Source organism: Xenopus tropicalis, chromosome 6 (assembly GCF_000004195.4).
Source record: "Xenopus tropicalis strain Nigerian chromosome 6, UCB_Xtro_10.0, whole genome shotgun sequence".
NCBI classification, from domain to species: domain Eukaryota; kingdom Metazoa; phylum Chordata; class Amphibia; order Anura; family Pipidae; genus Xenopus; species Xenopus tropicalis.
The window spans coordinates 136,140,702-136,154,011 of record NC_030682.2 but is presented as its reverse complement, the minus strand read 5'-3'; the positions used below and the strand labels follow the sequence as shown (position 1 = coordinate 136,154,011).

Genomic DNA, 13,310 nt, shown 5'->3' with positions numbered 1-13,310 from the left:
GATAGATAAATGGCAATTTTTTGGCCGGATATCATTTGGAAAGTCTTGGTACAGAACCCCATACACATGCCACTTAGCTGCAGTTTGGAACAGCCCAGTCTGACCCAGCATGTGTGTGGCTAAATCAGGCAGTGATTTGCTTGTTTGGAACAAGTCAAAATAGATGGACCACTTCACCTCCAAGCCAAAATAAGTGCCTGGTTATTGGTCATTGTGAGGCCAAGGCAAGCAGCGTGTTGCTTATGGCCACTAGTGGGGGAGCAGTGCTTTAAAGTGAGCTGCTGTAGTTCCAATGACTCCAGTAACAAACACAGCTGAGTTCAAAGCAGGCAGTCTCTAGACTTGCAAATATTTGAGGTCTGCTGTTTCTAAACTCCGATGTCTATGTTGTTAAACCTGATTAGGCTTTTAGAGAAAGCTCATTAGCTATTGATTTAGCCTTTTTAATAACAATCTTCAGTTTTAATTAAAGCAGCACTCTCTGGAAATCAAAAGTCTAAAAGGAGATCTCCTTTGAAACCCTGTGCGCTCTAACTGTTCGTGGGCCCAAATCTCTCTATTAGAAAAGCTGATTGATTGGAGCGTCAATAAGCCTACTAATGTATTCTGAAGGAGCAATGTTTAAAGATTTAAAGAGGAGATGCTTTTAATTTTCATTTGGTTTAATTTGCAGCAAACGAGAGCGTGATTTACAGTATCTGACAAGATATATTCGGAGAGAGTACTGAGTGTGATTTTTAAAGTAGCACTTTTTGTAGGACTAAATAATCAGCAAAGATAAGAAATTGTATTGGAATGCAGGAAAGGTTTTCATTGTTTTTGTAAAAGGGACTGGTGTGCATGAATGGTGTTGTATTTGGGGAAATCACTGCTTCTTTTACCATAGGTGTAACTTCTATGTATGCAGTCTGCCTTTTCTGTGCTCCACAGAGTGCTGGTAGGTGGGACTTTCTCTTGTTAGGTGGTGCTTAGCTCCGGCAATTCTAATGATAAGCAAAATCTTTCACCTGGTTTCAAACAGAAAAATCGGCCATTGACTTCAGTTCGTTTGGTGAATTCTTGCTGTTTCATGAATGTGTCGACAAACAAAGATTTGCTCATTGCTAAACAATTCCTAATATCTGGCAGAGCTGTGTCCTGCCCAATGGCATAATGAGAGGACACTGGGCCCCCCTTAAAAGAAAACTATTGGAGGGGCTTGTGTGTTTTGCACACCGGCCCACACAGGCAGTGAGCATGCACATTTTCTGTGTGGCCCCCCTGTCCCCCAGGTCCTTCCTCTATAGATCCTGCCCACAGGCAGTGTATTTGTGCAACATCTGCCCCTACCTGATTCAACATCACGGTGAACAAATAAGGCCAACAGAACATTGGTGATTCTTAGAGTTTTTCTCTTTCCGAGTAACAATTGCCAGATCTGCAAGTGCACCAATTATATATCATTAAAGTCAAGAAGTGGCTATTCTTGCATTTTGCCCCTCAACCTGGCATGGCAAGAAACAAGAAACTGGGAATCACCCCAAGTGCCACTGCCCTAATACAGGACTCAGGACAGGTCTTTTTTTTTTACATTGCTTTCTATAAATGATGTGAACTGAGGCAGAGCAACATGATTGCTGGAATCAAACTCTATTTGGAGAGGTATATTATAGCACGCCAGCTGGACATCCTGTGCCTGCAAATAAAACCTCCACCTTCTAGGGACATGCCATGTTTCTGTACATTGCAGAGGTTTGTAAATAATGAAAAAAGGACCAAGACAACAGAAACCATTCAGTCGGAGGAATACTGAGTCTCTTAGATCACAGGGTACAATATAGAGAATGTACTTTGCACAGCTCAGTTGCACCCGAGAGTTATTATGCAGAGAGCAGCAAAGCTCGTAGGTGAGATTTGTTAGCCACAATGTAACTTCTATCATTCAATGAATCCTCTTTTGTATAACCCTCTTGAGTTCACACAGGGACACCATTAAAGGGGCACAAACAGCAAAACATGAATGTTATTCATTTATTTTTTAGATTGTTAGCTCTTGTGAGTTCTTTCATGTAACCCTTGTTTATTCATTTAAATCCATGGTTTGTTATGCAAAGTGCTGTTTATTATAGGGCACTGTAAATCTGTTATCTTTACTGTAGTTATTTGGTTTATCTGCTACATAATTGCACCTACAGCAGTTCTGAACCATTGTTAAACAGATCTCTGCACACTTATGTTCATACTATGATGCTGTACAGTGCAATATTTGGATTTGTTTTTGTTGAACACAATGTTTTTTTTCTCACAATTCCAACACACAAGCAGACATAGAAAGTAACACACAAGTGGGCAAGGTAACACATAAGTGGGCAAGTTTCAGCACACATTTCTCCAACTCCATTTGTGTGCAAATTAGGTATTAGTGCCTGATCCACTTGGCAATGGGGGCAAACTGCTAAGGGAATTCCCTTCTAGGGTTAACCCCAGGTTCAAGGTTGCAGGGTAATTGCAAGTGAGTAGAGAGGTCTGGGTGGGTGCATTAGTGCTTAGCTGCACATATGGATATAGGTACCTTGCATCAGTGCATGCTTAATTTTGCATCCATTTTGTATTTTGGACGTGCGCTTGTGACAGCAGAGATGTCAACCTATTGAAGGTGATATCCAGTAGGTTTTTGACCACAACCCTTAGAACTTCCCAGCAATGAATCTTAACCCATTATGACCAGACTATGCCCAATTAGTCCATAACCACTGCCATGGTTCTGCCCAAGGCTGGTTTATGCATCCAGGAGACTCCTTTCAAATCATGGTGGGTTGATAGCATCTCTTTAAAATACCACTGACTAAAAGGTTCAAGGGCTAAAAACGTCCTTCTCATTCTCAGACTCCCTGCAGGCCTTGCCAGATTCTTTGAATGCACTTTTCCACAGCTGCTTCCATGTGTCAGTAGAAAGTCCAAGTGTTTTTCCTGCAGACACCCCCCAGAAACCAACTGCGCTTTTTTCCAGATGTAGGATTTCCCTGGGGAAGATATCTTCCTTGGTCCATATGATTAATGGCCCATGCTAGGAAGCTTCTCCTCAACATAAAGCGGACACATATGGAAGCTGTTTAGATCCTTCTCTTGGTGTGATAGCAATTTCCATCGATGGCTGCCACACAGGAGAACACTAAAAACTCAATCACGAATTTTAGCATCTTGTCAGAGGTTGTTTTTCCCTCTCGGAGCCTCTTTGAAATCCTCAGCAAAGTGGCAGACCCTGCTTTATGGGCCAATTAGTGAGGATTCCCGTTACACCGCTCCGACACATTCCATTTATTCAGACCCTCTGTTTATAGATGCTCTCGGTTTATTTCTTTTCTTCTCTCGCAAAGTACTTGATACCTAGGTGTGAGTGTTGGTAAGTGCTTGAGGCATGCACTTCATTATAGCATGGGAAAGGATTACAGGCATTTGCAGGCGCAGCTCCTGGGATTGGAGATGAGCCGGCAGTGATTGCTCCTTGCATAACTGCACAATAATCTGGGAAATGAGACAATAAATCCTTCAGTTCTACATTTTCATTAATACAAAATTAACAGCCATTGGATTTATTATCCAGAATAATGTTTTCTGGATAAGGGGGTCTTTCCATATTGTAGAGCAGCATGCCTTTAGGCTACTAAAATGCATTTTAATATTAAAGAGGATTTCCACTCAAAAAGTGTTTTCTGCACAATGAAATGTAATTCTAAGCAACTTTTCAGTTCATAATGTGTGTTAATGAGCTGGCATCTATTACACTGTTTCAGGTATCAGAACCAGCAGTGTAATATAGTCAAACAGATACAGGTTTCAATAGCAAATGTTGTTTCCCCACATGTCCTCAGTGACTACAAATTCCTCCCAAATTATATGGCAAACCCCATGACTATCCCCCCATAGTCACAGGGTCTGCTGTAGACAGGGTAATATTCTGAGATATTCATCTTTGACACATTATAAGTGTTCTATATAGAATAAGGAATGCCCTGACTTCTAACAGGACCATTGTGATTGGCTGCTTACTTCCAGATATTTTCCTGTATATGTTCCAGAGCAAAATATTGACTTGCCAGTGAGCAAAATGAGCAATCGTTTTTCCTACCCACAATGCTGTGTTTTTACCCCAGAATTCCAGAGAAGTTGTGGGTGATGGAGTTTGGGGTTCTTTTTTTGTCCAAGTTTCAGCTAACGTTGTCAGAGCATTAGATTGTGATTTCCACTGGCACATCTGGTTCGCCTATTGGCACTGTCCACTATTGGAACCTCTATTGGGTTCTGGCCCATAGTATTAGAAGCCCTGGTTGAATGATGGAACATAGTAAGGCATCTAATCGAAGAGTCTACATAAGATTTGCTCCATCTGTCAGGCTGTCTGCATTTCCCGTAGCTATGGTGAGAAACAAGAGCCATTTATAGGAAGAAGCAGCAGTCAGACTGAGGCTGAATAACCCTGGGCACTACTAGGCCTAACCTGACTGCGGCACCCCCAGCCATAGACCTCTGTCCCCCACTAATACATTCTAGTTTTATCTTAACCATCATATTAGAGGAGGGCAGCAGTCAAAGTACAAGTTGCTCCATTGTCTAAGAGTCTAATTAACATTCATGAATATTTAACTGAATTTCGTGCCTTTGCACATTCTCTGATACAGGAATTTAATTTGCAATTATAAATTGGTTATGTGAGACGAGTGCCCTTTTAAAGGGGAAATTTTCCTTAGAAAAAATGTAAAAAGGATGATCGGGATAGTGATGTTTTAGAATATCTATCTATATCATCTATCTGGCTGTCTATGTATCATGTATTTATCTCTTATTTTTCTATCCAAATATCCATATCCAATGCCTAAAGAACCAAAAAAAAAAAGAACCTTGCATTATTCGAGGCTTCTCAGTTAAATACTATTTTGTATAATAATTGTTTACATGGTGCCGCTCCAGTGACATTTAGGTGCATATTTTTCATATTTAACAACAAAACTGACATTCTGTGCACTTGATAAATAGGTGTAATTAATTTGGCAAATAACGGAAAAACTTTAGGTATTGTTTTGTGAACTTCCCAAACTCGTGCACTGCAAGTAAATGGTGATTGAACACTAATGGTTATTAATGGAGACTGTGTGCTCCAAACCACTTACTCTTCTCAGTGCTGTAAAGAGAAAGGGCTTGATAAGACAGTGTGTATAGTAAGGCAAAACAGAAGGGATTGTAATGGTGAAATAGTGGGTTTAGTAAGAATGGGGCTGTAACTGTGTTATATTGTGTATAGTCAGAGGAAATCATTATGACTGAGGGATAACATGTATAGTAAGGCATGATGAATGTAAATGTGACATTGGGTTGTTTAGTAGGTGAAGGTGTTGTTGGTAGAAAGGCAAGAAGGTGTCAAGGGAATGAATTATAACTGTGAAATAGTGTACTGCATATAGTAAGGCAAATGGTTTTAGAAAGAAGCCGCAACTGTGGCAATGTGGATATAAAAAAGGCAAGACTTTGTCAGAAGTAGGGGTTGTACCTGTGGGACAGTGTATATAGAAAACGCAAGGAAGGCTCAGAGGAAGGGGTTGCGACTGTGGGACACAGTGTGTATAGTAAGGCAAGGTGTGTCAGATAATGTTGTAATTTGGAAATACTGTTTATAGTAACCAGTGGTGTAAATAAAGGCTTATTTATAAACACTGGGCAAATTTGCCCCTGGGCAGAAACCTATGGCAACCAATCAAATATTTGCTTTTGTTGCTCATCCTGCAGCTTCCTAAAAACAGTCCCTGATTGGTTGCTCTGGGTTACTGCCCATGTATAAATTTGCCCAGTGTTTATAAATGGGCAGAGAGGCAAAATTCGGTGTCAGTCCCTCTCTTGCTGACCCAAGACTTCTATTTTTAATCCCACCCTGTCTACCCTCTCATGTCTCTTATCCCCTGGATATGGGATTGTTTGCACTGCTTACTTTGCACTACGCCATTTGTTCTGCTCTGGGGAAAGGAATAATTTTTAAACCCATAGGGGTGCCTCCGGCCCCAGTGTCTAGGTCCAAAAGCATTGTCCGAACCCTCTCTGTATTAATGCCTCTTTATAAGGGAAGAGGGTGCCTAGAGGTGGAACTACAGCTGCCACTATTGGCTGTAAGGGGATGCTGGGATATGTAGTTTAGGGTGGTGCAGATTGGATTATATATCAAGGTGGCACAAGCAGGATATTGTATCCTGGGCCCCAGCACATCCAGCCCCGATCCAGCCGGAATGAAAGCATTTTAATGCAAAAGTTCCTGGCTACACAGGACCCCATTATCTTGCAATCTGCTGTTTGTCCTGGGGGTAAGTGCGCTGCCAGCGCCTATATTGCTTTTATGCCGAGCGTATGACTTGGTCGGGGATGGTTTCCTCTGTCTAATGCGCTGATATTTACATAATATGTCTCTTTGAGAAATGATGCTGCTAATCTTTCCAGGAAAAATAAATCTACTTTAAAATGCACTTTTCAACTTTATATCTTGTCTATAAGCATTGGGCAACATAAAGGACAACTTTTGAGTCAAACGTTCAAAACAATAAAAATACAGGTTTTCATAATGAATGAAAAAATCTAATTTTAATCAACACTCCTATATATGTTCATTAATAGTGTTCAGTTATTTGTAATTGCATTGAGGGCAGTAACTATCTGTCCTTCACTATTCCTTGCACTGCTGCTCCTGACTACATGTACTATTCAAATAATGAGCCTAGACTTGTATGTATGTATGTATAACTTTATTTATAAAGCGCCACAAGGGTACGCAGCGCTGTACAGTCTTACAGAATACAAAATTACACACAGGGAGGACAAGTGATATAATAAATAAATACAATATATATATATATATATATATATATATATATATAAGTGCCATGTGGTATGAGACACAGTAGGAAGGAGGCCCCTGCCCCGTTGAGCTTACAATCTAAGTGGTTGGGGCTAAAAGCATACAATCTATATTGTTGGTTCCACTTTTATTCTTTCTATTCATTCCATCTCCTATTCATATTCCAGTCTTTCATTAAAACCACTACCTGGTGTCTAAGGTAAACAAGACCCTAGCAACCAGATAGCTGCTGAATCTCAAACTGGGAGGGCTGCTGAGCTAAAAGCTAAATAAATTTAAAAAAAAATGAAAATCAATGCATTTTGTCACAGAATATCAATGTCTATGTTATACTAAAAGTTAATTCAAAGGGGAACAACCCCTTTAACTTTCTTGCTAGCCTTTTGAGTTCTACGTCCTTGACAGGGAAAGGGTTAACCAAATACAGAGGGAACATTAAAAAAGTAAAAAAAAAGCTCATCTGCAAATCCCTTGCTGGTCTATTCACCTATAGCAACCAATCGGCAGGTAGCGTTTATTAATCACCTGTTTAAAAGCAAACATCCTATTGGTTGCTATAGGTTACAAGATTTTGAGAGGGAATGGTGCATTGTGGGTAACAACTCATGGCAATCAGCGTCGGTTTTCTGCACTTTGCATTTGCTTAATAAATGATCCCTTATGTGTGCGACTTTATTGCTGCCAAGGCGTTCATTCATCATTCCGCCAACAGTCCTTGAGTGGGATCTCCGGGATGTTACGACCCTTTACACGCATTTTTATCAGAGAAGACAATGTGATTTATTATGTGCTTGCGATCTCCTTGTGTTTCACCACAACGTTACATGGGATTTCAGCTAGTCTGCCTGAGACGTATTAGCCAAGTGCAGAGGGGATTTTACTGTCATTATACAGTGCAGCGGGGATTCTCTTTGTTATTTGTGGGGTATATAATGCATACATTAATATAGCTAAAGGGTATCATACCTGGCTCCCTCTGGTTGGGGTGTAGTTCAACTGCAGAGGGACGGGGTGTCAGACAGCCAACATCCTTCATTTACATGTTACAATTAGAATGAATGAATAGCCTTTGAGTGTGATTCTTTTTTTTTTTTCTCAATTAACCTTTGAGATACCAATATACTATTAAAGAAAATCTATACCCCCCAGAACGAATACTTAAAGAAGGAAAGGTATAATCACTGGGGGAGAGGGTGCCAAAATATTAGGCTCCCCCCAGTGATTGTTATCACCTGATACCCGACCCGGGGTAGCTGCCTAACATTTTGGCACCCCCCCCCCCAGTGATTATACCCAGGGCCGGAACTAGGGGTAGGCAGAAGAGGCAGCTGCCTATCACGATGCGATAGATCAGCCCCCCAATTTATTGGGGGGCTGATCTATCGCATCGCGAACCACCGCTAAAGCACATGCGGGGGGGCGATGTGGCCGACCAGGTTGCCTAGGGCGCCCGTTCAGCTTGGCACACGGCTGATTATACCTTTTCTTCTCCTTTAAACAACAGATAGGTCACTTAATATGATATAAACTATCAAAGAATCTTACCAAACTGCAATATATATCAGTAAATATTGCTTTTTTACATCCTTTCCCTTGAGCCGCCATTTAGTGATGGGCTGTGTGCTCCCTCAGAGATCAGCTGACAGGAAATAATGCAGCCAGGGTTGTAAGATTTATTTTTCCAAACCAGCCAAAGTCGGTTCTAAAACCAGCCCAAAACTAGCCAAAAGCCCAAAACTAGCCCAATATGCACAATGAAAAAAATTCAAAAAAATAAAAGTATATATATATATATATATATATATATATATATATGGTAAATATGCCTTTTTAAAGCGTATATTCACTACCCATGCCCTGCGCCCCCTCTCCGGTTACTGGGATGGCCTGCCCTCTGTGCCCAGTCCATGCAGGTAATACAGGTATAGGACCCATTATCCAGAATGCTCGGGACCAAGGGTTTTCCAGATAAGGGGTCTTTCCATAATTTAGATCTTCATACCTCATGTCTACTAAAAAATTAATAAAACATTAATTAAACCCAACAGGATTGTTTTACCTCCAATAAGGATTAAGTATATCTTAGTTGGGTCAAATACAAGCTACTGTTTTTTTAATTACAGAGAAAAAGGGAATCAATTTTAAAAATCTGAATTATTTGATTAAAATGGAGTCTATGGGAGACAAGCTTTCCGTAATTCGGAGCTTTCTGGATAACGGGTTTCTGGATAAGGGATCCCATACCTGAAGTAGTTTTTCAGGTTTAGCAAAGAGGAATAGAAAAGGGAGCTTCTGTCTATAATTGCATGCTGGGTATTGTCGTTTTATTTTAACCTTAGCTGTAGGCTAATTGTAAGATACAAACGACATTACCCAGCATGCACTAGGACAGGCATGTCAGAGGAAAAAAAAACTAGGCTAGTTTCCAAACTCCAAGGCTCCAAAAACTAGTCCAAATTTGTACCTTGGTGGGTTTGTACTTTGGAAACCCACCTGGGCTTTACATTAGTAGCCCAATTTGGTGGAAAACCCACCAACCCTGAATGCAGCTCTAACAGGAAGTAGTGTGGGAGCAAAAGACAGAACTCTGCCCATTCACTGGCTGATGGGGCCTAGCATGTATGTGTGCTTTGGCTTGTTGATGCAATATATTTTTATAGAGACTTCATACCTTCCATTATATGTGAAACAGCCACAATTTTCATATAGCCCACTGTCCTGGCTTCTTAGTCTAAAATCCTGCTTTGCCTTGACTCTTCAAATGGGGCTTCTGGAACTACATTACCCAGCATTCCATAGGGCAACTAGCAGTGCCAGACCAATAGATGAGCTCTTTTTTAAGCACCTGCTCTTTCTGAGGAAAGCAAGGGGAAGGGGGGAGAGAGGAGTGACTACACTGTGCTCAATAATTTCCTTCTTCCACAAACAATTTTAAAGCTAGTGGGTCTGTTCCAGTTTTGTTTATATTGAGGTGCACATTGGAATGCTTCTAAAGTTTTCTATCATTCCCTGGGCATGTGGAGCAGGCGGTCAGATCAGACATACAGCCTGCCAAGACTTTCCCTAATGACAAAGGAAAATTAAAAAAACTATCAGTATTCTAATCAACTGCATAGTCTGCCCTGAACAAGCAGAGGGAGAGAATGAGCAGTTTGTTGTGTGATTTGCCAGTGATTTGTCAGTATACACAGCGCTGAAGCAGAGCTGCCTGTTTGTATGTTGTTCAGGATAATGGTGCTGACAGTATATACAACAAGCAAGATTAAACAGATGCAGCAGGAGAGTGCAACAGGGCCCAGTAAAGTAGGTTCAGTAGTACAGGTATGGGACCCATTATCCAGAATGTTCGGGACCTGGGGTTTTCCGTAATTTGGATCCCCTACCTTAAGAAAAAAAAATTATTTAAACAGTAATTAAACCCAATAGGGCTGTTCTGCCCCCAATAAGGGGTAATTATATCTTAGTTGGGATCAAGTACAGGTACTGTTTTATTATTACAGAGAAAAGGGAATCATTTAACCATTAAATAAACCCAATAGGGCTGTTCTGCCCCCAATAAGGGGTAATTATATCTTAGTTGGGATCAAGTACAGGTACTGTTTTATTATTACAGAGAAAAGGGAATCATTTAACCATTAAATAAACCCAATAGGGCTGTTCTGCCCCCAATAAGGGGTAATTATATCTTAGTTGGGATCAAGTACAGGTACTGTTTTATTATTACAGAGAAAAGGGAATCATTTAAACATTAAATAAACCCAATAGGGCTGTTCTGACCCAATAAGGGGTAATTATATCTTAGTTGGGATCAAGTACGGGTACTGTTTTATTATTACAGAGAAAAGGGAATCATTTTTAAAAATGTGAATTATTTGATTACAGTGGAGTCTATGGGAGATGACCTTTCCCTAATTCAGAACTTTCTGGATAACTGGTTTCTGGATAAGGGGTCCAGTACCTGTACCACAAGGACTAGATTCATAATAACTTTTCAGTGTAGGAGCAATAGAACCACCTAGAGTAGTTCCAGTAGTGCCCCAATTTGTAGATGCAATAGTGGCTATATTGTGCACATGGTTTCAAATCTATCCAGTCCTGTCTACACAGGACATATAGGAAATATAAGGCCCATTTCATATGTGCCCATAATTAAAAAGTGGTTGATTGCTTACTCCAGACGGAAGCATTCTGCAGGAAGCAACAACGTACCACAATCTTTAACCATTTGGGGTACTGCTTTTTGTTCAGTATATGGAGGGCTTGGATTTTTACTTACTCCAGCATAGGAAGAACATTACTCCTTATACATGCACATATAAAGAGACAGAATAGACTAGAGTCACCTTACCCCTTTGACAATTGTGGATTATACATGGTGCCTGGATTATGATATATCATTGTAGAAAAATTCTAAATGGCTGCTTAGGCTCAAATGCAGTCTGCAGCATCATTTAATTTCATTACTACACTGGTGTGTATCCCACTTCCACATTTAAAGGGGTGAGCTGGTAACCATAGTCTTTAGGAACAATTTGGCCTGGAGAAAGCAGTTACTTAAATTACCTGATGCAGTTAAACCCTTAATGAACACCTCCATATCCGTAAAGTTGAGATACAGGGAGTCCCTGTAGAGAGGGGTTATATATAAAAAGAGACAAAACACATTTTGAATACAAGGACTTGTTGGTGTGTAAATGGTTAGTAAATGGCCCTCTAGTAATATAGTGGCCAGGAACACAGCGGAAGATACCCAAGTAACAAGCAGGTAGAGTGGAACCTATTAGTAAAGGAAATAATGGCACGGGACATGTTAAGGATTCAGGAGGTGGCCTCCAGCCTGAGACACACAGTGATACGCTGGTTCCCTGTCTGCATTCTAATGTGTTTAATTCCAGACCAGAGCTTTGTCAGATAATTAACTCTGCTGGTTTTACTCCAAGATGGAACTTTACCGCTCTCATAGCAAGTAAATATCTCTTTGTTGCCACAGTGAGCAGTCATTCTCGGCTGCAAGTTTCCCTAATGAGAGGGGGCACGGCGTGGCACTCACAGATATGAGCGTTTAGTGCTCGCCGAGAGCTTAGAAGAAAATTCCAAAGGAAATGATTTTCAGCTACATTTAATGAGCATTATGTGCCCTTTATTTAAAACATCGTAAAGGGGTTGTTCACCTTTAACTTAACCTTTAGTATGATGCGGAGAGTGATATTCTGAGACAATTTGCATTTGGTCTTCAGTTGTTTTTTTTATTATTTATGGTTTTTGAAATGATTTAGCTTTTTGTTCAGCTGTTCTTCAGCTTGACATTTCAGCAGCTATCTGGTTGCTGGGGTCCAAATTCCCCTAGCAACCAGGTAGTGGTTTTAATGTGAAACTGAAATAGGAATAGGAGAGGACCTAAATAGAAAGATCAAATAACAAAAGATAACCATAACCATAAAATTGTAACCTCGCAGAGCAGTAGTTTTTGGGCTACTTGAGTTGGTGACCCCCATTTGAAAGCTGGAAAAAGCCAGAAGAAGAAGCCAAATAATTTAAAAAATATATATAGATAAAAAATGAAGACCAACTGAAAAGTTGCTAACAATTGGCCATTCTTTAAAGTAACTCTCCCTGCTGCATTGGGCATGTATTAAATCTATAACCTTCCAAGCTAATTAGAAATTAATTAGAAATCTTAGAATAAATTCTGTTGAATGGGTCAGGTCTCAAATGGATAATGGGGTACCAGGAACCCCAACTGCAGGATGATTGCTGATAGGTGATTGGGGTAGTTCAAAACACCGTGTAGGGTTGCACTGTGTAATGCTTATCTCCAGGAGGTCCATCCTAAGCTTAGCTAGCTAGTTTTAAAACTAATCCCAGAATTCTTAGCTAGCCAGTACTGCACAGATATATGGAATGAGGCAGGGGAAGTAGGCATGCTTAAGGAGTTAAAGCAATTGTTGGCCATTCCTTGGGGAGGAGCCTCGCAGCATGGCTAATGACACACCTCCATACTGATTGGACAAATGCAGGTCTCCCCTAATCAAAACTGATTAACACCCCAAGGTACTTTGCCCCTTTATATGGCATTTCTCTACCTGATATAGCAAGGAAGGTGGAATGTTGGCAATGTTACATTTTCCCTGAGAAATGGGTAAGTAACTTGTTTCTAAAAAGTTAAAGCAACCACACACAGTGGCTGTTGGTTAGTGAGATGGGACCTGGGCAAGTTGCACCAAATAGGACAAACCACCATCATGTTTCCCAAACAAGTGCAATTGTATGATTTCCTATATTGAAATATAGGCTTGCATTGGCAAATGGCAAGGTTGTCCATCTAGTGGTGGCCCTCCAAGAGATTGCCTCTGCTCTACAAACATGCGCTATGTTGGATGATCAGCCTTCTGTTTGCAGCAAACTGAACCACTGGTCTGGAAAGATCTGTAGAATC

General features: G+C 40.6%; 1 protein-coding gene and 1 long non-coding RNA gene across 8 annotated transcripts in view; one reads left to right on the top strand and one right to left on the bottom strand.

Moving 5' to 3' along the window:
* Window positions 1-13,310, top strand: part of trps1 (transcriptional repressor GATA binding 1) — a 181,891-nt gene that overhangs the window by 40,944 nt on the left and 127,637 nt on the right. Inside the window, exon 1 of one of the 6 annotated variants that reach the window (XM_031904007.1) lies at window positions 11,550-11,639. The exons of 3 other annotated variants lie outside the window; for them this stretch is intronic. Coding sequence is in view for 2 of the 3 variants with exons in the window: in XM_004915061.4 (XP_004915118.1) it covers window positions 13,010-13,013 (4 nt within the window). In the remaining variant the exon portion in view is untranslated. Of the gene's footprint in view, window positions 1-11,549; window positions 11,640-12,903; window positions 13,014-13,310 lie in introns of those variants that run through there. 2 more of the 6 variants (XM_004915061.4, XM_018095170.2) reach the window with 2 other exon arrangements.
* LOC116411551 lies at window positions 1,997-11,366 on the bottom strand. 2 transcript variants are annotated; one of them, XR_004223194.1, is made up of 2 exons: window positions 11,223-11,366; window positions 1,997-3,504 (listed from the first exon to the last, which is right to left on the bottom strand). It is a non-coding gene; the product is annotated as an uncharacterized LOC116411551 (long non-coding RNA). The 2 variants fall into 2 exon arrangements; XR_004223193.1 differs by lacking the exon at window positions 11,223-11,366 and adding an exon at window positions 9,546-9,663.